Source organism: Muscardinus avellanarius, assembly GCF_963383645.1.
Source record: "Muscardinus avellanarius genome assembly, chromosome: 8".
NCBI classification, from domain to species: Eukaryota; Metazoa; Chordata; class Mammalia; order Rodentia; family Gliridae; genus Muscardinus; species Muscardinus avellanarius.
Genome location: NC_137794.1, coordinates 96,352,374 through 96,378,795, shown reverse-complemented (window position 1 = coordinate 96,378,795; position 26,422 = coordinate 96,352,374). Strand labels below are relative to the sequence as shown.

Sequence of the window (26,422 nt, the reverse complement as noted above, 5' to 3'; positions counted from 1 at the left end):
AAAATTGAATCTTTAAGTCAAACATGACCATACAGGTTGATGAATTTAATGATTTTGTCCTGAAAATGGTGAAGGGAGCGAGGAGGGTGGGGAAAGCTGAAGCCGGTGTTACTTGTCCCGAGCCGTGCCTGGAGAAGACAGATGTCTAAGGCCCTTCCCCTCCATGGTATTCCCAGACATGGCTGTCCAGCCTGCCAAGCTTCAGGGAGCCCATCTGGAAGCAGAAAGGAAAATCACGAGCTTTAGGAATTCACTGTTTCTGTAGTAAGAATGTTAGAGAACAGGTCTGTGTAGATCTGTAATCACAAACAATTCACGGTCTCTAAGAACTATCCTTTGGAGGGGGGAATGTGTTTGGAGAAAGGGACAAGGCCATGGATTTTCTGGTTAAAAGTGAGGAATCAGTCCCCTCTCTTATTAAGTCAAGAATAAAAAATGAGCTGGACGGACGTGGTGGCACACACTTGTAATCCCAGCATTTGGGAGGCTGAGACAGGAGGATCCAGGTTCGTTGAAAGCCTCAGCTACTACTTAGTGAGGCCCTTTGCAACTCAGCAAGACCCTGTTTCAAAAGTAAAGACTAAAAAATAGGGTTAGGGGTATAGCTTGGAGGTAGAATTCTTGGGTTCCATTCCTAATACCTCAAAAATATATATATAATAAAATAAAAATAAAAAATGGAATATTCTACCTGGGCATGGTGGCACATACCCATAGCCCCAAGGTTTGGGAGGCTGAGACAGGAGGATGGCAGGTTCGAGGACAGCCTCAGCACGTAGTGAGACTCTCATTAGCCTAGCAAGACTCTGTTTCCAAATAAAAATAAAATAGGGCTGGGCATGTAGCTCAGAGGCAGAATGGCTCTGGGTTCAATCCTTAGTACCTCCTACACACACACACACACACACACACACACACACACACACGAAATATCCTTAACAAGCTGCTTAACAACACAGTTTCACACCTTTTTCTGGCCCAACTTGGGGTTTCCCCAAATGAATCCATCCTCTCAAGGGTTGACTGACTATACTGCACCCCTGTACCGTGGGTTAGGGGTGGGCTTCTTACCTGGCCACTAGGAGTTAATCTTTTTTAAAAGATTTGCTAAATCCTTGTCTGAGTTTTGCTCCAGAAGCAGGGTCCACAGTTAATCCTTTGCAAACATAAACAGATTTGTTATTATGTCAAGGCAGAACATTCCCAAGGAGGAGAAAAAAACAGAATGATTGTGAAATCCCTGCATTAGATTCCAAAGCCTCTTCTGCCCCTTCCTCCCCTTTTGGTAGATATAGACAAATACCTGATCTCTAGCTTGGGAAAAATAAGAAAGTAATGAGGAAAACAGGGCTGTCCACGGTGCTTTCCCAGAGGCCCCCTGGCCATTTGCTTACTCATTAATTTTCAGTTGCTATTTCCCATGGCCCAACATTTATACTGATGACCTCAGCATCCCTCCTGAAGCCGGTATGGTGGTGCATGCCTGGAATCCCAGTACTTGGGACACTAAAACTGGTAGATCACAGGTTTAAAAACAGCCTCAGCAATTTAGCAAGGCCCTTGGCAACTTAGTGAGACTCTGATTCAAACTAAAATAGGGTAGGGGTGTTGCTTGGAGGTAAAATGCCCTTGGGTTCAATCCCCAGTGCGAAAGAAAAGAGAGAAGAAAGAAAGAAAGAAAAGAAAGAAAGGAAGGAAGGAAGGAAGGAAGGAAGGAAGGAAGGAAGGAAGGAAGGAAGGGAAGGAAGAAAGGAAGGGAAGAAAATGTTCTCTGAGAATTTCATGTCTGCACAATTCTTTGCCAGCTCTCACACCAGGAAGGTATCTAATGCAAGCATATAATACCTTCTCTCCCAGGGTTATTCACATCACAAAGGACTCATTATATAAACAGTATTTTTTCTTTGTATCATTTAGAAATGTTACCTAGGAAGATATGTACATTTAGAAATGTTACATAGGAAGGTATAAGTCTATGGATTTCAGGACACCATGCCATGGTTGTAGTCTGGGTTTGACCACATGGTAGGGGAGAGGATTCTCAAAGAAATCAATCTTTGTAAAAAGAAACAAGTTCCCTCTGGCCTCCTTCCTAATCACTGTTTTATGAAGAGGCAGTAACAAGAAAAACAATGAATCAACAATCAATAGATACAGAAATAGAAGGAGCTTCCGGTGTTAGTTTTACCCAACCACAAGCAGATTTTATTTTTGCCAAAGAATCAGCAACTGGCTCTTTGATCCTCATGACATTTGCTACACAATTATAAAAAGGGGACATAAGATAATTAACTTGGTAAAAAAAATTCTACTGACTCAGAGGGAATAAAAAACCAAACAGCCCACAACATCTAAGCTGGATCATGCAATTTACTAATCATGAAGGGAACAGGTAGAGATCCCAGAACTATGTTTTCATAGTGACTTGAGTCTTTGCACCAAGGCTGGGGAAAGCGCTTCCTGGGACACGAGTTGCTCTGATACAAAAACCCGGAGGAAATAGCCACCAACAATTGCTTTCTGACCAAAATTCATAAACTCATTTCCCATCTGAACATCTGTATGGAAATGCAGGAGCCACCACATTTTTCTGTCTGAAACGATTTCCTAACGTATATTAGTAGCCTTGAAGTTTTGGAACCAGTTTTTCTAGTGCAGACAAAGCTTTGGAGAAAAACTCCTTGACTTCCTAGGAGGTTACTTGTCTTATGTTCTTAACCTCTTTCTGATTTCCACATCTGTAGAATAGGGCTATGAACATACCCTGACCTCCTCATGCTATTATAAGGATTAAGTGAGTTTGTCCAGGAAATACTTGGAAGAGCAAGCAATGTAAGTGGGGCCATTGTCCATGAACAAGGGATTTATTTAACACTGCAAAAATGTAGAAGCAATCTACCTACTCAACATCTGGAGAAAAAAATTGTTAAATGAGTTACATTTTATTCCTGATATGATACTATGTTTCCAAAGAAGTTCTTCCGTCATAGGGAAATATTCAAAATGTATTAAGTGACAGCAATTTAGCAAGACCTCCACAATTTAGTGAGACTCTGTTTCCAAATAAAATATAAAATAGGGCTGGGGTTGTAGTTCAGAAATAGAATGCCCCTGGGTTCGTTCAATTCCCAGTACAAAACACACACGCATACACATACACACACACACACACACACACACACACACACTGAATAAAAAAATCCAGATTCTAGCCAGGCATAGTATATAATACCAGTACTTGGGAAGATTAGACTGAAGGATTGCAGGTGGGGTTTTGTTTTGTTTTGTTTTGTTGGTGGTACTGAGGTTCCTGGAAACCCTTTTACCTTTTACCTCTGGCTACACTCCCAGACCCTTTTTTTTTTTTGGTGGTACTGGGGTTCCTGGAAGCCCTTCTACCTCGGGGCTACACTCCCAGACCTATTTTTGCATTTTTATTTGGAAACAGGGTCTCCTAAGCCAGCGCGCGGGGCTAGCTTCGAACCTGCGCGATCCTCCTGTCTCTGCCTCCCAAGCGTGGGGATTACAAGCGTGCGCCACCACGCCCAGCTCCCAGACCCATTTTTATACTTTTTTTTTTTTTTTTTTGGGAAACAGGGTCTCCTAAGCCAGCGCGCGGGGCTAGCTTCGAACCTGCGCGATCCTCCTGTCTCTGCCTCCCAAGCGTGGGGATTACAAGTGTGCGCCGCCACGCCAGGCTGGATTGCAGGTTTTGAGGTCAGCCTGGGAAACTTAACAAGACTCTGTTTCAATATAAAGAATAAAAAGGGATGGGGGTATAGCTCAGTGGTAGAGTCCACTGGGTTTAATCCCCAATTCTGGGTGGCAATAACCTTGGTAGAAAAAAAATAAGAAAAAAAAAGTGAATAGTAACAAATTCGGGGAGGGGGCCATGTTTACAGCATTTTGGGTGGCAGCATTTGAGTGATTTTTACTTTATAATTTTCCCTCCATCTCCCAATATCTTTTACAGTAAACATAAATTTCTTACATGATTTTTAAAATGCTATTTCTCAAAATAAATTTTTTTTTTGGCAGGCTAACCTAATGTGGCCAGAAACAAAGAGTTCCGAGGCATCATAACTGCCTGCGTGCACCTGACGTGGCGCCGGGGGATGTGGCGGCAGCGGTGGCGGTGGCGGCGGCGTGCGCGCTGTGAGGTCTCGCCTAGTGTTCCTGGCCCTCCTTGCTCGGGTGCCAGGCTCCCATTTCAACTGTAATTTCTCTGCACACCCCAAATCTTTCCTATGCTTTGGCCAAGCAAACCATGTTTCTGGAGTGTGTCCGTGGCGATCTCATTTTCATATTTTTTTTCTTCACGGGTCACAATTTAGTTCATCCCAAAAGCTCTTTCCAAAAGCCTTCACTTCCACAAGACTTCCCCTCTCTCAGCCTGCCACCTCATCCTTAGAACCTCCAGTGCAAAGCGGGTCTCTTTCCTGTATTCCCCTAGGACTTTCTCTACCCCAGGGTTCAGTGTGAACAGTAATTACTGACTGTCCCCCTAGACTTCCAAGACTGTATGGACACAGCAAACAAATGTGCAAAGAAGCGTTAAGTGGAAGTGTCCTCTTGTGCTTCCCTTGAGTTAGATTCTCCTGTGCAAGCAGCATTTTCTCATAGAAGATGATGGATAAGTAAGGCCCGTGACTGACATACACACCCAGAGATCTCCCCTGCTGTGAATTTAGAACAAAATGAACCCGGGGGGGGGGGGGTATAGTATGTTTACTCTACTGAAGAGAGGTGAGTCACGAAAGCCAGAATTCTGGGAGGTTGCTCTGGTTTAGATATGGTTGCTGTGTGTCCCCCAAGAGTTCGTATGCCGGACGCTGGGCCCCCAGAGTTAAGATGTTAATAGAGTGGTGGGAACTTTAAGAGTGGAATCTAATGGGGTTAGGTAGTTCTCATGGAAGCTCAGTTAGTTCTTGTGAGAGTGAGTTGCTATAACAAGACAAGGCAGGTCTCTCCCCCACTCACTTCCTTCTCACCACGCGGCATCTCTCTCTCTCTCACCTCAGCCACTGTGATGCCATCCACCATGGGGTCCTCAACGGCACCCACGCCGTGACATCTGTACTTCCGGCCTCCAAAACTGAGCTACATAAATTTCTTTTTTTTTTAATAAAGCACCTGGCCTCAGGTATTTTATTATATTAACAGAAAATAGAAGAATACAGAGGGTAATAGCTAGATGAAAGACAATTGGGTTTATATCGTAACATAAATAGCCAAAAATATAAAAAGGAGAGTAACACCAAGAAACCTAAAGTACTGAACCTAGAAATTACAAAGCCCTATACAATTTTTAAAAAGATTTTAAAAAGATTTTCTTTGTCTTGTGCTGCAATAACAAAATACCAGAGACTAGGTAATTTATAAAGAAAATATACTTATTTCTTTCAGTTTTAGAAGCTGGGGAGTCCAAACTCGAGGGTCCAGTATATGGTGAGGGTCTTCTCATTGTATTATTACAGGATACAAAGCAGAAAGGCCAGAGAGTGCACACAGGAAAGGGGAAGGGGGACAGAGTTCTCATGATCTAACTGCCTCTTATAACCCCACCTTTCAACACTACTGTACTGGGGATTAAGTCCCCAACACATAAACTTTGGGGGACACATTCAGCCCATAGCAGTCTGACACAGCCCCGTAATTCATTCTCACAGAAACTATGTATATCCATTTTTCCTAATAGCAAATCTGAACTCGTTCTATTCCTAACTTTAGTCCCCCAGTTTGGAGTCATATCTAGATCGAATATGGGTAAGACTCAAGGCACAATTCACCTGAGAAGCAAATTTCCTTCTGGATGTAAGCATAGAAAATTAACCAAGTTATCTGCTCCTAAAATACAGTAGTGGGACAGGCACAAGACAGATACTCTCATTCCCAAAGGAAGAAATAACAAGGAGTAATAGGTTCCCGGTAAGTCCATAACCCAAGAGGCAAAGCAATACTAAATCTTAAGGCCCCAGAATGATGATCTTTAACCTCACACCCCACATGCTGGACACACTGGAGTAAGGCTTGGGCCCCAAGACCTCAGGCAAGCCCACCTGTATGGCTTTGTTGATCTCAGTTCACCCACAAAGTTCTGGCTCTGCTTTGGTGTGAACTCTGTGTTGTGGCTTCACACCCATGACCCTGCGAGATGCATCTCTGATGTGAACTCTCTTCAGTGGCCTCTCTCTGGTGTGAGAGAGGCTCTGCTCTGCTCTGGTGTGAACTCCCTCCCATGGCCTCTCTCCCGTGGCTCTGCTCTGGTGTGAACTCTCTGCCACAGCCTTACTCCCTTGGCTTTTTCTAGGCACTGCTCTGGTGTGAACTCTGCAATGGCTATGCCCCAGGGCAGGCTTCTGCCTGGGCTCCATGCTGTCTGTGACATCATTTGGAATCTCAGTGGAGGCCAACCTGCAGCCACAGCTCTTACATTCCATACACCTGCAGAGTCGGGACCAGATCGTCTGCCAGGGGCAATGACTCGTACCTTCCAGAGCAGTGGGCCAAGCCACACCGGGGCAGACTGAGCCACGGAAGGATGGGTTGGGGGCACCGTGCCACGATCCAGGGAGCAGAGTCCCGGACAGAACTCTGAGCATTTCTCCGGAGACCTTACCTTTAAGGTCCTAGCTTGCCTCACATTCTCTGAAATGTCTCCAGGGTCATTCTCCCATTGACTTGATGAATAGAAACTGGCTGCCTTCCAGCCCTGGAAATCTTTTTTGCAAACAGTCACTTGGTCACACCCTTAGTCTCCTCTCCCAAACATGCGTGTGTGTGTGTGTGTGTGTGTGTGTGTGTGTGTGTGTGTGGTACTGGGGATGGAACCCAGGGGCTTCCTCCCTCTGGGCTACACTCCCAGACCTATTTTTTTTTTTTTTTGAAACAGAGTCTCACTAAGTTGCTGAGAGCCTCACTTAAGTAGCTGAGGCTGGCTTTGAACCTGCATGATCCTCCTATCTCAGCCTCCCAAGTACTAGGATTACAAGCACCCATCACCATGCCTGGCTGATTTTAATTCTTATATTACCAGACTCAGGGTTTTCTAAGTCTCTCCATTCTGCTTCCATTTTCACTATAAATTCCACCTTTAAATGATTTCTTTTGCCTCTCATTTTACTGTATTACACGCATTCACCACCATGCTGTGAGATATTTCTTCAAATCAAATATCTTAGTTCATGCTCCTAAGTTCTGCCTTCTACAAAATCCCAGGACACAGATACAACTCCGCCAAGTTCTTTGCAACTGGATGGGAAGAATGGCCTTTATACCAGTTCCCAATTCCTTTTACTTGTTTCTCTCTGTGACCTCATTGAATGACCTTTATCATCCACACTTTTACCCGCCTTCTGGTCATGACCACTGAAGTCCAGTCACGGGTCATTCTAAGGTGGAGATGCCCTTTGAGAAGTGTATTGTTAGCCAGGCCTAGTGGCACAAACTTGTCATCCCAGGACTTGGGAGGCTGAGGCAGGAGGATGGCAGGTTTGAGAACAATCTCAGCAAGTAATGAGACTCTCATCAACCTAGGAAGACCCTGTTTGAAAATACAATAAAATAGGGCTGGAGCTTGGAGGTTGAATGCCCCCGGGTTCCCCAGTAACACACACACACACACACACACACACACACACACACACACACACACACAATTTTGTTGTATGAGCACCGAGGGCACTTACACAAACCTAAACAGTGTGGTCACTCGCTCAGTGCGGCCTCTTGACGAGATGATAACACACATCTGGCGAGAATGAGCGCAGCCCAGAGACCTGACAAACACGCGATGCACTGGGCTGCTGCCAGGATAACTTGGCAGACTGTGACAGCATGCTTTAAAAATAAGTATGAATCTACCCTAAAGTGCTGATAAGAGAGCACCGCATAGTAAACACCCACGCCAGCACACTAGTCATTCATCACCACTATCGAGTCTTATGTACTTTCGCACACAGTTGTTGGGCTATACTTCTATGTGACTGGCGGTGCAGTCGGTCTTCCATCAGCATCACCACAAACGTGAGAGCAGGTGTTACGCTCCAACCTGGTGGCTGCGATGGCGTCACTAGGTGACTGGAACTGTCAAGCTCCGTTGCAGTCTTTGGGACCAACACCAGGTAGGAGGCCAGACACCAACCAGAATATCTGTAGGTGCACATGACTAGTCCCCGGGCTGACTCGGGCTTTCCCCACAGCTCTGGTCTGCTGAGCTCTCACCAGAACTGCCCGTAACACCGGCTAACAACAATGTGTTGTCATCCTAGCCTGCTCCATTACCTGATTCCAAAGCCATGTCCACATTTTTAGAAATGGGCCTTTTAACTTATCTGTTATAGCACCAGCCATACCTCTTGGTACTAGCTACTGCTTTAGTCTGTTCTGTACTGCAGAATATCTGAGGCTATGTTTACTTAGGCTACAATCCATTTCTTCTGGTTCCGGAGGCTGGGAAGACCAGGGTCAAGGGGCCCCATCTGGCCAAGGCCTTTCTTGCCTCATCACCCATGGCTGAAGGGCAAAGGTATGAGCATGTGAGAGGGAAGGAGGGAGGGCTGAGCTCACTGTGTCCCTGAGCGGTACTAGGGCTGGGACCCAGGACCTCACACATGCTAGGCAAGCACCCTATCACTGAGCTATACCCCCAGCTCTTCTTATTCTTAATTTTTTTTTTTTTTTTGGTGGTACTGGGGATGGAACTCTTCTACTTCTGGGATACACTCCCAGATCTATTTTATTATTTTTTTATTTGGAAACAGAGTCTCTTAAGCCAGCAAAGCTGGCTTCGAACCTGCACAATCCTCCTGTCTCTGCCTCCCAAGTGCAGGGATTACAAACATGCACCACCACGCCCGGCCTTATTCTTAATTTTGAGACAGGGGTCTCACTAAATTTCCCAGGCTGGCTTTGAATTTTCCATCCTCCTGTGTCAGCCTCCAGAGTAGCTGGAATTATAGCATGAAGCACCCTGCCCAGCTAATATAATAGAAAGTGTATATGTGTATGTATATCATATAATGGGGGATACTGGGAATTGAATTGAATCCAGGGATGTTCTACTTCCAGGCTACACCCTCAGTTCTACTTTTTATTTTTATTTTGAAACAGGGTCTTACTAGGTTGATGGGAATCTACTTACTGAGGCTTTCCTCAAACCTGCACTCCTCCTGTCTCAGCTTCCCAAGTGCTAGGTTACAGGCATGTGTCACCATACCCAGCTGAGTTTATAGTTTTATTTCTTTTTTTTTTTTTGTGGGTCTGGATATGGAATCCAGAGGCATTTGACCTCTGAGCTATACCCCATGCCCTATTTTGTATTCTTTATTTTGAAACAGGGTCTCACTAAATTGCAGAGGGCCTCACTAAGTAGCTGAGGCTGTCCGCGAACCGCAATCCTCTGACCTCAGCCTCCCAAATGCTAGGATTACAAGCATGTGCCACCAAGCCCGGCTTATAGTTTTATATGGAACATGGCCCATGATAAATAACCCACTCCCGGCTAGCATGGTGGCACAGGATTGTAATCCCAGCACTTGCAAAGCTGAGACAGAAGGATCGCAGGTTCACAGCCAGCCTCAGCTACTTACGAGGCCCTCTGCAACTAGTGAGACCCTGTTTCAAAATAAAGAATAAAAACAAATAGGGCTAAGGGTATAGCTTAGAGGTAGAATGCCCTCAGGTTTAATCCCCAGTACTGAAAAAAATAAATAAATAACCTATTCACATTCTAACAGGATTAATCCATTCATTAGGGACAAGCCCTCATGACCTATTCACCTCCTAAAGGCCCCACCTCTCAACACTATTGCACTGGGGATTCAGTTCCCAATCCATGAATACTGAAGGACACATTCAAACCACAGAAGACCATCCTATTACAAACAGACCCTTATGTTAACACAGGTCTGGTCCTGATTCCCATGCAGACCTGTTGACAGTAAAAGAGCATTCAGCACTTTCCTCCAAATCTAAGCGCTCTAGAGAATCCTCCAGGGTGCTCCCACTTCCCTCAGAATCACTCCAAACAACATGTAACTAAAAGGCACACTGATTATAGCGATTTTATTTCTGTAGGTAAGCAGGTGAGGCCACAGGACAGAAGATGTTAAAAATTTAAAGCATATTAAGTATCAATGTTAAAAAGGCATATCCTAAAGCCAATTAACCTGTCGGTTCTATTCCAATGCCAACCATTTAAGTGAGAAATGGCAGAATCAAGACTCCCACTTTCTCCCATATATTTCATTGCAGAAGTACTTTTTGAGTTCCTTATATGTGCCATGAGCAATTCTAAATAAAAGAGTCATAGCTGTACGTTAAAAGCAAGACAAGGGGCCAGGTGTCGTGGAATACACCTATAATTCCAGTACTTTGGAAACTGAAAAGAATCACAAGTTCAAGGCCAGTCTCAGCAATTTAGTGAGGCCTTCAGCGACTTAGTAAGACCCTTAAAAAAAAAACAACTGAAACTAAAAAAGGGCTGGATGTATAGCATAGACAGAATGCCCCTGGGTTCAATCCCCAGTACCAAAAAAAAAAAAAAAAAAGTGAGACATAGCAGACACATCCTTGCTCTCTTAAAAATGATATTCTTAAGCCAGGTGTGGTGGCACATACTTGTAATCCCAACATTTGGGAGGCTGAGACAGAAGGATCACGGTTCAAGGCCAGCCTCAGCTATTTAGTGAGGTCCTTTGCACCTCAGTGAGACACTGTTTCAAAATAAAGAATAAAAATTAGGGCTGGGGGTGCCTCCTGGAGGTAGAATGTTCCTGGGTTCCATCCCCAGTATCGCAGTAATATTATATTTTTATATTCTTTAATAAGAAATAAAATATGTGCATATATATTTATGTATATATAAAACATCATGATGTATATATATATATATATATATATATATATATATATGAACATTAAATAGCAATAAATGCTATGGGGACCAAAACTACAAAGGCAACAAGGGAGGCTGGGCTACTTTTAACCAATCCAGCTGGGGAGCCCTACTGAGAAGAAGACAGACCCTTCAGCAAAGAAGCGAAGAGGGTGCGCAGCGCTGGCTGTGTGGAGCCTGTCTGCTTTAGCAGAGGGAGCAGCCAGGCACAGGCCCTGCCGCAGGGCTGGACGTGTCTAATATGTCCAGGGAACAGTACAGAGGCCACTGCAGAGTAGAAAATGAGGTCAGATGCTGTTACGGACCTATATAAGCCATTTTAAGAAATGTGCTTTTTACTGAGCAACAGCACAGCAGTTATAATTCCCCATTACCTAGTCAAGAGCAAACATAGCACTTGCTTAGATCTACTGGCTTACAAATCTATGTTTTGATATGTCAAATGATGTCTTTAAAATTTTGTGTTTAACATCACATGCTAGGACACCAGACTTCTTGGTCCTAACTTGGGGCCTTTTTGCTAATTTTTTTACGGCCACTTTTAAGAAATAATTTATCCAAGGGAGGAAACTCTTGCATGATTTTTAACAGTACACTTAAGACACTGTCTTTTCCTATTACCAATTTCTTTCCAAGATTAATAGATAAGACATCAGTGGTTCTACACATCTGGTGCTGAAGTCAGATTCAACTTTGCACACTGTCAAAATTATCTAATACTGATATAAGAAATACTCCCTCTGGGCAGATAAGCTTTGGCCTCAAACTCAAAGGCATGCTTTTCACCCTCTTAAGCATTATCATATATTCTCCGAAAATAAGAAATCGCCTTTTCTGAAAGACACAAATCATTATATTTTAGGAAAAAGAAGATGTTAGTAAAAATTTTACCAAACAAATATACCTACAATTTGAATTATTTTCTCTTAGTGAAGACTAAAATCTACCTCTTTGTTACCATGTCACAGATCACAAGAAAACTAATAACCTGTCAGAATTCTGGAAAAGCAGCGGAGTAGGAATCACCAGGAATCTGTCTCCCTAGCTAAACAACGTCTGCACTGGCAGAATCTGTCTGGTGTAACTCTTTTGGAACTCTGGTGTCTACCAAGGCTGGGAAGGTAAAGTGTAACGAGCTTCATCAGTTTCAACTCTTAGTGCAGTAGCAATTGCACATCCCCGACCTCCAGGCACGTGGTAGGCAGCTGTGCACGTTTTTGGATCGGTGTATATAGCTCGTGGGAGCGGGGTGGGCAAGAGGTTCCTGTCCTCCAAATCCTGGGGATCCACACTCTGATCATTGATTGCTGCTTCTGATCAAAGAGGCGCAAAGAGGTGGGTGGCCACTGCGCATGTACCTCTCCCAGTTGTTTCTATCCCCTTCTCCTTTGGCTGAAGTGACTTCCAGAGCATTTAAGGGCTCAGTGCCCTTTTGTTTCTGTCGTTTTCCCTTTTGGAGAATCCAGACATTGGAAATTAGACATTCAAAAACAACTACACATACAGAAGAACTGAACAGTGGCTATGCATGCCCAGGAACAGACTTGAGCCCAGGAAGAAAAATAAGAAGACCTTAAGTTTATACCTCAGGCAGATCCTTGACACAGAGACAGTCTATAACCATTAAAAAAAAAAATAACAAAAACCAGCAAACCCTAGGGAAGGGAGAGAATCTAATTTCCACTGTTACCACATTATTAGATTCTAACATCCAATTTTCAACAAAAAAATCACAAGACACAACAGGAAATAAAAATGGCCCATTCAGAGGAGAAAAAAATCAATAAAAGCTGTCCCTGAAAGAGACTTGATGACAGACCAACTAGTCACATCTAGTAGACAAAGACTTAAATGACTGTCTTAAAGATGCTCAAAGACACTGGGCATGGTGGCACCTGCCTATAATCCCAGTCCTTGGGAGGCCAAGACAGGAGGATTGCATGTTTCGGACAAGACTCAGCAACTTATTGAGACCCTGTTTCTTTTCTTTTCTTTTGTATGGCACTGGGGATTGAACCTAGGGGCATTCTATCTCTGTGCTAAACTCTCAGCCCTATTTTATTTATTTATTTGGAATGAGGGTTTCACTAAGTTGCAGAGGACCTCAATAAGTTGCTGAGGCTGGCCATGAACCTACAATTCTCCTGTCTCAGCCTCCAAAGTACTGAGATTATAAGCATGCACCACCAAGCCCAGCTGAGACCCTATTCTAAAAATAAAAATAAAAAAAAATAAAAGGGCTGTGAGAGTATCTCGGATGTAAAATGTCCCTGAGTTTAATCCTCAGTACAAAACAAACAAATAACAAAAATAACAAAAAGCAACGAAACCCTCAGAGAATTAAAAGAAGATATAGAGAAAATCAAGAAAAGTGATATATGAACAAAATGAAAATATCACTAAGAGAGAGAATTCCTCCAAAGAAACCAGAAGTAAATTCTGAAGCTGAAATATTTAACTAAAATGAAAAAAAAATTGCAATAGAAGAATTTGGGATACATCTGAGCAGACAGAAGAAAGAAATCAGTGAATGTGAAGATAGGACAATGGAAATAAATATTAAGTTTGAGGAATAAAAAATAGAAAGATTGAGCCAGGCGTGGTGGCGCACGCTTGTAATCCCCGCGCTTGGGAGGCGGAGACAGGAGGATCACGCAGGTTGGAAGCCAGCCACGCTGGCTTAAGAGACCCTGTTTCCAAATAAAAATATAAAAATAGGTCTGGGAGTGTAGCCCAGAGGTAGAAGGGCTTCCAGGAACCCCAGTAACACCAAAAAAAAAAAGTTTGTAGAAAATGGAACAGAACTTAGGGAACTGTGGGACACCCTCAAGCTGACCAACATATGCATTGTAGGAATGCAAGAAAAAGAAGAGAGACAAAAGGGAAAAGAGCCAGGCACGGTGGCACACACTTGTCATCCCAGTACCTGGGAGGCTGAGACAGGAGGATCACAGGCTCATGGCCCACCTCAGCCACTTAATGAGGTTCTCAGCAACTTAGTGAGACCTTGCTTCAAAGTAAAGAATAAAAAAATAGGGCTGGGGGTGTAGCTTAGAGGTAGAATGTCCCTGGGTTCTATCCCTAGTCCTGCCAACAACAGCAACAAAAAGGCAAGAGAATATATATATATATATATATATATATATATATATATATATATATATATATATATATATATGAGGCTAAAACTCCCCAAACTCAATGAAAGTCATCAGTATAAACAACCAAGAAGTGCAATAACTACCAAACAGAGGAACACACAGATATTGACACCAAGACCTATTCAAACTTTCAAAAGAAAAAAGAAAAAATCTTGAAAGCATGAAAAAAGCAACTCATCACATACAAGGAATCCTCCACATTGTCCACCAGCAGTTTTTATGCCAGAAACTTATAGTCCAAGGGCTAAAAGAAAAAATAATCCTGTCAACTAAAAATTTTATATCTGGTAAACTGTCCTTCAAAAATGAGTGTGGAATTAGAATATTTTCAGATGAACAAAAGCTAACAGAGTTTGTTATCCTAAGACCTGTCTTGCAAGAAATGCTCAAGGGGGCCTACAGGGTAAAATCAAAGGGTATTAGACAGTAACTCAAAGATTGAAGAAAGAAATTGAATAAAGAATAAAGAAATAAAGATTCAATAAAGGTAAATACAGGCAATTATAAAAGTTACTATTATTATAACTTTGGCTTCTAACTCCATATTTTATATTATACCTAACTTTTTTTTCTTTTTGGTGGTACTGGGGTGGAACTCAGAGACTTTCTACCTCTGGGCTATACTCCCAGACCTATTTTATACTTAATTTGGAAACAGGGTCTCACTAAGTTGCTGAGAGCCTCACTAAGTAGCTGAGGCTGGCTTCGAACCTGTGCGATCCTCCTGTCTCAGCCTCCCAAGCGCGGGGATTACAAGTGTGTGCCACCACGCCCGGCTTATTATACCTAATTTAAGTTTAAATGAATTATTTATGTTTTGGACAAACAATGTATAAAATATAATTTTATGACATCAACAATCAAAAGGGGCAGATACTGAGCTACTAAAGAAGCAGAGTTATTTGTATATTAGTGAAGATTAACTTTTATAATTAAAATCAGAGCATTATAACTTTCGGTTGTTAAATGTAATGAAGATATAGATTAAAATAGATGTAGATCTGCATAAAGAATACAGATGTCAAATATATATAAAAGGAAATAAAAAGTCACTTAAGAGCCAGGCATGGTGGTATATGCTTGTAATCCCAGTACTTTGGAGGCTGAAACAGGAGGATCGCAGGTTCTAAGCCAGCCTCAGCAGCTTAGTGAAGCTCTCAGCAATTTAGTGAGACCCTGTTTTCAAACAAAATATAAAATAGGTTTGGGGGCAGTAGCCCAGAGGTAGAAGGCCTCTGGATTCCAACTCCCTATCCCCCCCCCCCACAAAGTAATTTAACAGTTACACTATAAAGCTGGGCATAGAAGGGCACACTTGTAATCAAAGTAGTTGGGAAGCTGAGACAGGAGGATCACAGGCTTGAGGGCAGCCTCAGCAAATAGTGAGACTCTCATCAACCTAGCAAGTACCTGTTTCAAAATAAAAATAAAGTAGGACTGGAGGTGTACTTCAGAGGTAGAATACTCCTGAATTCAATCCCCAGTAAACACACACACACACACACACACACACACACACACACACACACATGTTACACTATAAAAACTAAACACTAATGAAGATAGTAATGTAGAAAGGGAGGGACAAAACTGCTGTAAAGCATATTACAAATATATCAAAATGATAGGCCTCCTTCCTCGTCAGTAATTACTTTAAATGTAAATGGAAGCTGGGTGTGGTGGCGCGCACTTATAATCTCAGTACTTATGAGACTGAGACAGAGGATCAAAGGTTCGAAAGCAGCCTCAGCAGTTTAGAGAGACTCTAAACAACCTAGGGAGATTCTGCTTTAAAATAAAAAATAAGAGCCGGCCGTGGTGGCGCACACTTGTAATCCCAGCGCTTGGGAGGCGGAGACAGGAGGATGGCGCAGGTTTGAAGCCAGCCACGCTGGTTTAAGAGACCCTGTTTCCAAATAAAAATATAAAAAATAGGTCTGGCTGGGAGTGTAGCCCGGAGATAGAAGGGCTTCCAGGAACCCCAGTACCACCAAAAAAAACAAAAAACTAAATAAATAAATAAATAAATAAATAAATAAATAAATAAATAGAAAGGCTGGAGGCATAGCTAGGAGGTAGAATACTCTTGAATAGTTCAGTTCTCAATAACACACACACACACACACACACACACACACACACACACACACACACTGGATAAAACATGATTCAACTCTAAGCTATCTTTAAGAGACTCATTTTAGATCCAAGGACTCAAATAGATTGAAAGTGAAAATATGGAAGATATAATATACAAATAGTAATCGAAAAGACAAAGAGCGGCCATCCTAATATTGGATAAAATAGACTTTATATAAAAATATTTACAAGAGATAAGGAAGGACATGGTATATTGACAAGGGTTCAATACAGCAAGATATTATTATGAGCCTAATGACAGACCATCAAAATAAATGAAGCAAAACCCAACAGAATTTGAGGGGAAAATAAACAGTTGTACAATAATGAAGATTTCAGTTCACTCTCAATAATGGAGAGAGAAACCAAAGATACACAAGGAAATAGAATACTTAACCACAGTAAGTTAACTAGATAGAACAAACATATACTGAATGCTCTCTCCAACCACATCAGCATACACATTCTTCTCTAGCGCACGTGGGGCATTTTCCCAAATGGACCGTAGGTTAGGATACAAATTAAGCCTCAATAAATTAAAACATATAGCATATGAAATATTTTCTTTAACCACAACAGGATGAAGTTAGAATTAAATAACAGAAATAAAATTGTAAAACTTCACAAATTTGTGGAAATTAAACAACTCCTTCCCTTCTTTCTTCCATCCTTCCTTCTGTTCTTCTTCTTCCATCCTTCCTTCTGTGTGGTACTCGAGATTGAACCCAGGGATGTCCTACCGCTGAGATACATCCTCAGCCCTTTTTATTTTGAAACAGTCTTGCTAAGTTACCACACACTGGCCTTGAACCTGTGATTCTCCTGTCCAAGAGGAAATTTCTAACTATAAACACACTGTAAAAACAAGAAAGATCTCAAATCAACAACCTAACCTTGTAACTTAAGGAAGGAGAAAGAGAAGAACAAACTAAACCCGAAGAAATTATGAAGGTATAATGAATTTTAAAGGAGAGATAAATGAGTTGGGAATAGAAAATAAGGGGGAAAATTAGTAAAACCAAAAGTTGCTTCTTTGGAAGATCATAAAATTGACAAACCATTAGCTAGATGGATTAAGAAAAAAAGAAGACTCAAAGTACAGAAATCAGAAATGAATGTAAGAATAAGACCACTAATTCTACAGAAATAAAAAAGATTTTATGAAAGTACTATGAACAGTTATGTCACAAATTGGATAACCTTGATGAAATGGACAAAATCCTAAAAAACAAATGCAAAATCTACCAACACTGAATTGTGAAGTGATAGAAAGTCTGAGTATACTTATAACTAGTAAGGGGAATGAGTCAATAGCCAAAAAACTCACGACAAAGATAAACTGCACTTGATATTTTTAATTGGTGAATTCTATCAAGCAGTTACGGAAAAACTAGCCTCAGTTATTCTCAAACTTTTCCCAAGAGCCTGAAGAGGAGAAAACAATTTCTAATTCATTCTTTGGGGCTAGCATTAAATTGATAGTAAAGCCAGACAAAGACACAACACGAAAAGTACAGACCAATATTCCTTACAGACACGCATGAAAAAAATCCTCAACGAAATACTAGCAAACCAAATTCAGCAACATATGAAAAGGATTATACCGTTATGACCAGCTGGGATTTTTTATAATACAGTGATGTTTCAATGTGTGAAAACTGATCAGTGCAATATGCCAGTTTATTAGAATGAAGGAGGTAAACTACATCATAATCACAATTGATGAAGAAAAAAATTTTTCTGATTGACAGAAAATACCAATAAAAGCCAGACGGGGTGGCGCACACTTGTAATCCCAGCATTTGGGAGGCTGAGACGGGAGAATCATGGTTTGCAGACAGCCTCAGCTACTAGTGAGACCCTTTGCAAGTTGGTGAGACCCTGTTTCAAAATAAAGAACAAAAAATAGGGCTGGATGTGTCACTTGGGGGTAGAATGCCCCTGGGTTCCATTCCCTGTACCACACACACTCAAAAAAGCTTAACTAAGAATAGAAGAAAACCTCCCCAACATGACATCAAATGTACATGCAATAAAATGTTATTAAGCTTTAAAAAGGAAGAAAATTCTGACATATGCTACAACATGAATGAAAACTTGAGGACATTATGCTAAAAGGAGAAAAAAAGAGAACAACCCTATATGATCCCGCATACGTGAGAGGTAAAGTAGTGGAGATCATAGAACCAGAAAGGTGAAGAGCAGATGGCGGAGGACAGGGGAGGAACTGGGAGGATTATGCAAAGGGGGACAGAGTTTTTATTTTATAAGGTGAAAGCACTATGGTAATGATGGTTGTGATTGGTGCACAACATTATGGATCTATCTAATACCTCTGAACTGAACACTTTATAATGGTTGAGACGGCAAATAGTATGCATATTTATTTTACCACAATAAAAAAAATTGGGGCCAGGCACAGTGGTGCACACCTATACTTGGAAGGCTAAGACAGGACGATCACGGGTTCGAGGACAACCTTAGCATTAGTGAGATCTTGTTTCAAAATAAAAAATAAAATAAGTCTGTGGGTATAGCTCAGAGGTAGAATGCCCCTGGATTCAATTCCCAGTACCAAAAGAAAAAGGAAGGAAAGAAGGAATGAAGGAAGAAAGGAGGAGGAAGGAAGGAAGGAAGGAAGGAAGGAAGGAAGGAAGGATATTTTTAAATTATAAAAAAACCTCAGTGTTGCTGCCAAACAAAACAAGCCAAAACACAGACATAAAGACACAGAAAAAGAAGCCCTAATGACTCGTGTTTACAAGACTATGGGGACATTTCAAAAATATCAATTCAATTTTAAGCCCATGATAAAAGCCACTCAGGAGGAATTTCAAAACTAATAACAAAGCTTTTTGGTGCTTTTCCCTTATGGACTGTGAGACTGGCTGTTCCTGTTCCAGTTCTGATAATACCTTGAAAACACGACTTCCGATCAGAAGTGCTTCTATGGCCATGAAATAATGCACCCTGCCTCCAACATGCATGCTGATGATCAGTAAGAAGACTGCCATTTTACCAGCACAGCTTCCCATAGAGAGATAGCACAGCAGATAGCCAATCCAGCCTGCTGGCTACCAGCTGTGTGCCTGGGGGAAACCATGGATCTCCGTTGAGCTTCAGTTTCCTGTTCTACGAAGTGGAGACTGAACTATTTAGAAGAATAGGAACAGCCAATTAACCGGCCTGGCACATGGCATTCCCATCACAGTGGTTAGGCCTTGTTGCTACTTTGAAGAAATTGCTTATTTCTAGAGAGGAAACTCTCCCTTTATTTCCAATGCAACACCTGGCACACCATCTATTCTCAATCTCTTTGCAATTTTAGGAGACTGGAGGGCAATGGTTCTAAACGCCTGCTGCTGCTGCTGCAATATTGCATTGGACTTTGTACACTGTCAAAGTTGTGTAATCCTGATAAATTAAGAAATATTCTCTCTTGGAAAATAAGCTTTAACCTCAAAAAAGAAAACCACATGTCTTTGTATCCAAAAGCAACACTGGATGGCATTTTAGCTTTTGCCAACTGCCGATGAGCCTCAAAACCAACGGTGGCCCTTCTGAGCCCACAATTTGAGAGCTAAAGTGCACGGCTCTGGTTTACCTGGCCTGGTCGTGGATCCACTTGTGGCCTCCAACACCCTGTTCTGTAGCAAAGCTCCCACAGCACTGGTAACAGTTGGTTCTTTCCTGGGAATCGCCTGAGCCCTGCCCTGCCACACAGAGAGAAAGAGAGCACAATTTTGAAACCTCGGGTACCGTTCAGGAGGAAACGCTGTTTCCATTTACCTGGCAGGAGATTAGAGTCATCTGCGGGCCCCACCCCACGCGCACCCAGGGGGCGGGCACCCCACCACCACCACCGTGGCCCTATCCTCACTCCTTGCACTCAAAGCCATATCTGCATTTTGGAGTTTTCACTCCAGCCCTTGAGGTTGTAGCTGGTATGCTCATTCTATCAAATTAGTTATATGGAGACACAAGAAGAAATCACTTGATGTCAATAAGGATAGAGTTATGGGACATTTTGTTTTCTGGTGACATTTGAAGATTTTCCTGACATGAACAGAAGAGGAAAATGGTGATGGGCAGGCTGCAGATGTTTTAAGCACAAAATTCCAGCACCCCCAAGCCATCTCCATTCCTGCAGAGCAGCAGCAAGATGGTTATATTAACACAAAATTAGGCTCAGAGGGTTTTCTGGTGGGCTCCTTTGACCTCACTCTGAGGCGCCTCCTGGACCAGGGAAGCTACCGTATGAAGGGGACCTGGTCCTCGAGTGTGAGTCCTCGATTGGGCCAGGATGGCTGGAGACTATGGCAGGCAGCTTCATCCCCATCCAAACAAAGGAAACTATTTTTAGAGGCTCATATTGGTCTCTTTTGGTTAAGAATATGACACATTTTAAAAGTTGATTACGGCCGGGCGTGGTGGCGCACGCTTGTAATCCCCGTGCTTGGGAGGCAGAGACAGGAGGATCGCGCAAGTTCGAAGCCAGCCGCGTGCGCTGGCTTAGGAGACCCTGTTTCCAAATAAAAATGTAAAAATAGGTCTGGGAACTGGGGCCTCCCATGAGGCAAGGCCGCTGCTTGAGCCAGCGAGGTCTGGATCAGTCCACTGAGTAGCCAGGCCACTACTGGGACCATCAAGAGTGGGATTGGTACTTGCAACGCAGCATGCACAGAGAAATATCGCAGAAAATATAAATCATACGCTTCTCTTAATCAGCAATAACTAGGAGGAAAAGGGCAACAGGAAGAGGTTGAGCTATAGAAAGGGCCCTATAGTGAAGCAACTAATGTGACCAATCAGAGGGTATGTAATACTGGAGGACGGAGCCTCTTTAAAACGCAGGAGGTACATAAACAAATGTATCAAAGTAAATCACCAAAGAAGTGTGGGATGGAGGGAGGGGGAGGGAATGGGATGGGGGCTGGAGGAGGGCTAATTGGATGATGTGTGCTTGTATATCCTCTCAAGTCTTGTACTCCAATGTGATTGATATATGACTACAATGCACCAATTTAAAAAATAAATTAATTAAAAAAATAAATAAAATAAAATAAAAAATAAAAAATAAAAAAATAGGTCTGGGAGTGTAGCCCGGAGGTAGAAGGGCTTTCAGGAACCCCAGTACCACAAAAAAAAAAAAAAAAGTTGATTACGTTTAAAATAAAAACACATTTCGGTTGTGCCTATTAAAGCTCTTCACAACGGAGCCTCCTTTCTTGCTCTATTTCTGAACCCGCTTCGCTAGGAGACCAGGCCCCAGAGTGGTGGTGGCGCTGGCAGGCGGGAGGCAAGCACTGCCATTCAGCGAGTGAAGGCGTTTAGAGAGCAAGCAAGCTTTCTTCTGGGTTCCCCGCGCCCTGAGCTCTGGAGGGAAAAGGAGAGGAGTGGAGCCAAGTCATTGGTTGCACTCGGGACAGCTAGCTGGCCTTCATCAGCATGAAATACACTTCTGCCCACTGCTGCCCTGCGCCCTCTTTGGCCCCACTAATGACAATTAAGCCCGTCAATTTGCAGTAAATGTCACTTGCCCTTTACTGCTTTACAAGGCGTAGGGAGAGTGATACTTATAACTTTTCCAAACATAGGTGGAATTCAAGCCCAAAGCAGCCATCGCCCTCCAAAACTGTGGTGCCAACCTTAACAAGAGGAAAGGGACTTTGGGGTGTAGGAGGAGAGAAGGGTAGAGGAACCTTGCAGGCGCTCTGAGCTGGGTGCCTTACCTATGTGACCCATAACCCTCCCGACAGCTCAGCAAGATCCACTTGCTTAACCCCCACTGCACAGACTGAAGTGAGTCTCAAAGAACTTACCTAGAAAGAGGGAATTATAGGACTCAAAGTCCAATCTTGGCCACTGATTCCAAAGCCCTGGCTTTTTTTTTTTTTTAACGTGGTATTATTTTCTACACCACCGCAGGTATAACAACTGAATCTCTACAACCATATTTAACATTCGCCATCCCCTCAACACACATATATCTTTCCCCCTGCGTTCCTTTATCTAAACTTATAAGTTGAGCATAACTAGTCTAAAAACCTGCAATTTGAAATGCTCCAGAGTCAGAAACTTTTTTTTTTTTTTTTTTTTGGTGGTACTGGGGTTCCTGGAAACCCTTCTACCTCTGGGCTATACTCCCAGACCTATTTTTATATTTTTATTTGGAAACAGGGTCTCTTAAACCAGTGAGACTGGCTTCGAACCTGCGCGATCCTCCTGTGTCTGCCTCCCAAGCACGGGGATTGCAAGCGTGCGCCACCACGCCCGCCCGGCAGGTCAGAAACTTTTTAAGCGTCAATATAACACGAGGGGCAAATCCCACACCTGAACTCATGTGATGTGTTGCAGTCAAATAAAAACAAGCAAAAACAAAAACACAGACACGTGAAAAAGACTGCATAAAGTTACCTTCAGGCTATGTGGATGAGGATATATGAGCATAAATTAATTGTGTATTTAGACTTGGGTCCCACCCTAAGTTATCACAATCCATTTCTGCAAATAGTTTGAATGTGGTACAAGATGTTGGAGGCATACATACTCACATCACTCATTTAGCCCTTCCCCAATTCCCGCCCCATCCCCCACCTTCTTCTCATGCTTGGCTTAGTGATTGACTTTGATATGTTTTAAATGTATATCATGTACATAATGGTCCCAAGCATTTCGGATGAGGGATACTCAACTGTATCAGTATCTGTCCAGGACCTGATGCCCATCTTACCCTAGAGCCATTCTCTCAGTCTTATCATTTATTCCTAGCCCCCTATTAGTCCTCTTAATCCAGCTCCTCATTTTCTTCCTCGCGGTGGCTTTTTCCTGGCATCCCACCATCTATCATGGCTAGCAATTGCAAGAGCGACCTTTCTAAAAAGCCAATCCCATGTTCTTTCAGTTCCCACTGTTGAACCCGTCTACACTGCCTATAGGATGATGCTGGGGCCACTAACAGACAACCGGATCGCAAAGCCAAGACACACAGTCTGCAGAGAGAGCAGGCAGCTGTGCAGGGGAGCACTGGGAGGGACTGTGGCAGGAGGACTGCCTGCGCGCCTGGGACCCCCAGCTCCCTGCCTTCGGGCCGTTGAGCCTGCTGGCTCAGATTTTAGGGCATCTGTCAGAGAGTTCCTTTTTCCCTTCAATTTGAACTGGCTTGAGGTAAAGCCTTTCTGGATGTGCTGACCACTGTGCACATCCAGCCCATCCCTCCCCACCCCACCCCAAGGGTGCTCTCTGCTTTGGGTGGGCTCTCAGGCCACCGACTGGACATCTGGCACTATCCTCCCTCCCCCCAAATTCTGGGCTCATGAGCTCATTTTGACACTTAAGGGAAAATGTTTGCTTGCCTCTGAAGACACCCTGGAATCACAGGGCTTTCTTCCTCCACAGCCCTCCTATACAATAGCAACTAAACCGCCCAGCCCTGTGTTGTTTCCAAGCACACTTTTTTTTTTTAATTAAAAATGCCTGATTAACAAATATCCCGCACAGTGTCTAGTATACAGTTTCTATTCACTGACTTCCTAGTGATGTGGAGAGAGAGCCCTGAATCTGTGTTCTGTAGGATATGCTAGTGTTGAAAAGGGCCCCAAACCCATTAGTTACTGGATTTAACAGAAAGCTTTATCAACGTGTCCACTCTTCAAGTAGTCAGACCGCTTTAGTGCTGCTCCGGGTGGCTGAGCCAAACCCATGAAATGAAGGGTTTCCGTGACACAGTATACACCCCCGGGCCCTCTGGTGTGTGGGGCTGTTTGCTGGCCCCCATTCTGTCTGTGGTTACGAAGCCATTCTGATCCAGATCAGATTGTCATCCTACCTATGTGCACCTATTTGTGACAACTGTCCATTCAGCTATACGCCCCTTTAGCTTGTTGGTTGTGTGGCCTAAAATAAAAAAGCAGAAAAGCCACCTCTATAGGTCAGAACACGCAACCTGTGGGGTGCTTTCCTTGGGACACCCCCACCCCGCTCTCAGGCCAGTTTGACTCATGTCACAATTCTTTTCTGGGTGGTTTACGTTGATAATCACCATCAGATAAGCAGAGGTTTAGCATAATGCTACAGAAACACTTTTATATATTCCTAAGAAGCTTCAAGCACTTTAGAAAAAAAATTTTTCTATAATTCCCAAAGGTGCTGCTAGCTCGAAAGCGTGCCTTCCAAAAGAAGACACCCCCCCTACCCCCGGTAGGATGAGTGACAGTAATCAGCTCTCTTGAACCTTACACTTCTTAGGATGGGTCGGTGCTGTTCTTGCAAATCCTACCTGCTTGCTCTAGGCATGCAAGGACACACAGCCAACACCTGGGAAGAGATATTTACCTGAGCTCTGGATGCCAATTTGGCTGCCGTCTGGGCTGGATCAAAGACTTTTCGAGAAGACTGATCCTTGCAGAAATTAATATGTCGCTTGGCTGCATTCTCATTAAACCTCCTCATACAGTATGGGCATTGGATATAATCTGAATGTAAAGATAGCAACAAATTGCAATTAACATTAAAAAAAAAAAAAAACACCTAAAGCCGGGCGTGGTGGTGCACGCTTGTAATCCCAGCGCTTGGGAGGCTGAGACAGGAGGATCGCACAGGTTCAAAGCCAGCCTCAGCTACTTAGTGAGACCCTGTTTCCAAATAAAATATAAAAAAGGTCTGGGAGTATAGCCTGGAGGTAGAAAGCCTCTGCGTTCTACCTCCAGTACCACCAAAAACAAACAAACAAACAAAAAAAAAACAGCTATGGAATGGACTACATGAAGTGAAATAAATAGATATAAATTCTGCTCCTACATCAAAGAATAAGGTCCCAAAGTCTGGTTTGAAACAGCTGATTACAGAGGAGGAGAAATGCAAGGGCTCAAATAAAGTGTGTGGTAGGAAACATTGATATGACCTAGGCACTCATTTAAATTAAGAGTGTGCCCTTAAAACATTTACTTGGTATCTTTTTAGACAGTGATTATTCTTAGGGACATCTCAATTAACTGAATTATTTAGTGAATTCTTGTGTAAAGAAAGCAGTACTGAAATCACAGAATGTTGGTATTAATGATACAGCAAGGCACAGAAGATTTCAGAAAAGCCCAGGCTGCGGTAGTGGGTGAGACAGAGGTCACACTGAAATTATAGTGTTACAGAGGGAGATAAGATTTAGTTTCAAGCCGTGGGCTTAGAGGATAGAATTAGAAGCCACTGTCACCGTGTCACCAGCAGAAAGGCGCGGCTTCTGCAGCAGCTAGATTTTTATTCACTTAACGACTAAGTAAGGAGGCAACAATATATTCAGGAGGAAGTAAAAGGATAAAAGGTGGTAGGGCATCAAAAATAAATAAGTAATTAGAAGAAGAGACAGTGATGGGAAACTGGCTTCGTAAACAGCTTTGGCTTCCAGTGGTACAAGGCCAGGGCCCTGAAAGCTGGGGCCCTGGGTCCTCCGTGGTTCTGCAAAATACCTTTTTGTCTAAAGTAATTATCAGACACAATTGGCTAGAGAGAGAAATGGGAACTGAGAAAGATCTAAGGCCTTTTTAGAATGTCGAGCTTGCTCATAGCAAAGCCGGGTGGGAGCCTGCCCCTTGCTAAAGCAGGCAGGGATTAGGGTTGCTTTACTCTGACTTAGACATCTTTACGGGATAATGCAGGGAATACCAGTGACATAAAAGAAGAACTTTCCCTCCAGAAAGGGTCAGCCTTACACTCAGATGGAGGTTTAGATTAGCGCATAGTCAGAATTCCTGCACTTATGGCTGGATACTTAACGCAGAGATGTCTTCAAGGTTGAGAGAGATTTGTAAGCCATCTTCTAAAGTAGTTTAGGGAGTTCTCTCTATTTGAACAAACCATTTTCTAAAATAAATACTCCCAAAATATAAAAATTGCAAGCGCTTAGATATTATCTAGTAGCTTAATCCTTTATTTCACATTCTGGAAGGCAGGACTTAATCATTAATTTAATAGTTAATGAGTACCTATGATTTACCAGGCACTATTTTATTTTGTTATTTTATTGTGGTATTGGGAATGGGACCCAGAGGCTTTCGACCTCCAGGCTACACCCCCAGACCTATTTTATTTTTTATTTGGAAACAGGGTCTCACTAAGTTGTAGAGGGCCTCACTAAATTGCTGAGACTTGCTGCAAACCTGCAATCCTACTGTTTCAGCCTCCAAGTACGCCACCATGCCTGGCCTGCTAGGCACTATTTCAAATGTGAGGG

The 26,422-nt window shown here is 42.9% G+C and overlaps 1 protein-coding gene across 1 annotated transcript in view; it reads right to left on the bottom strand.

Annotated features, from left to right (window-relative positions):
- Window positions 1-1,085: 1,085 nt before the first annotated feature.
- The window catches only part of ZC2HC1B (zinc finger C2HC-type containing 1B), a gene marked incomplete at both ends in the record, with an annotated part of 61,091 nt that continues 35,754 nt past the window's right edge, over window positions 1,086-26,422 (bottom strand). The window contains 3 exon segments of the mRNA XM_080700142.1: window positions 1,086-1,156; window positions 19,802-19,910; window positions 24,532-24,671. Coding sequence (XP_080556268.1) covers window positions 1,086-1,156; window positions 19,802-19,910; window positions 24,532-24,671 — 320 coding nt within the window.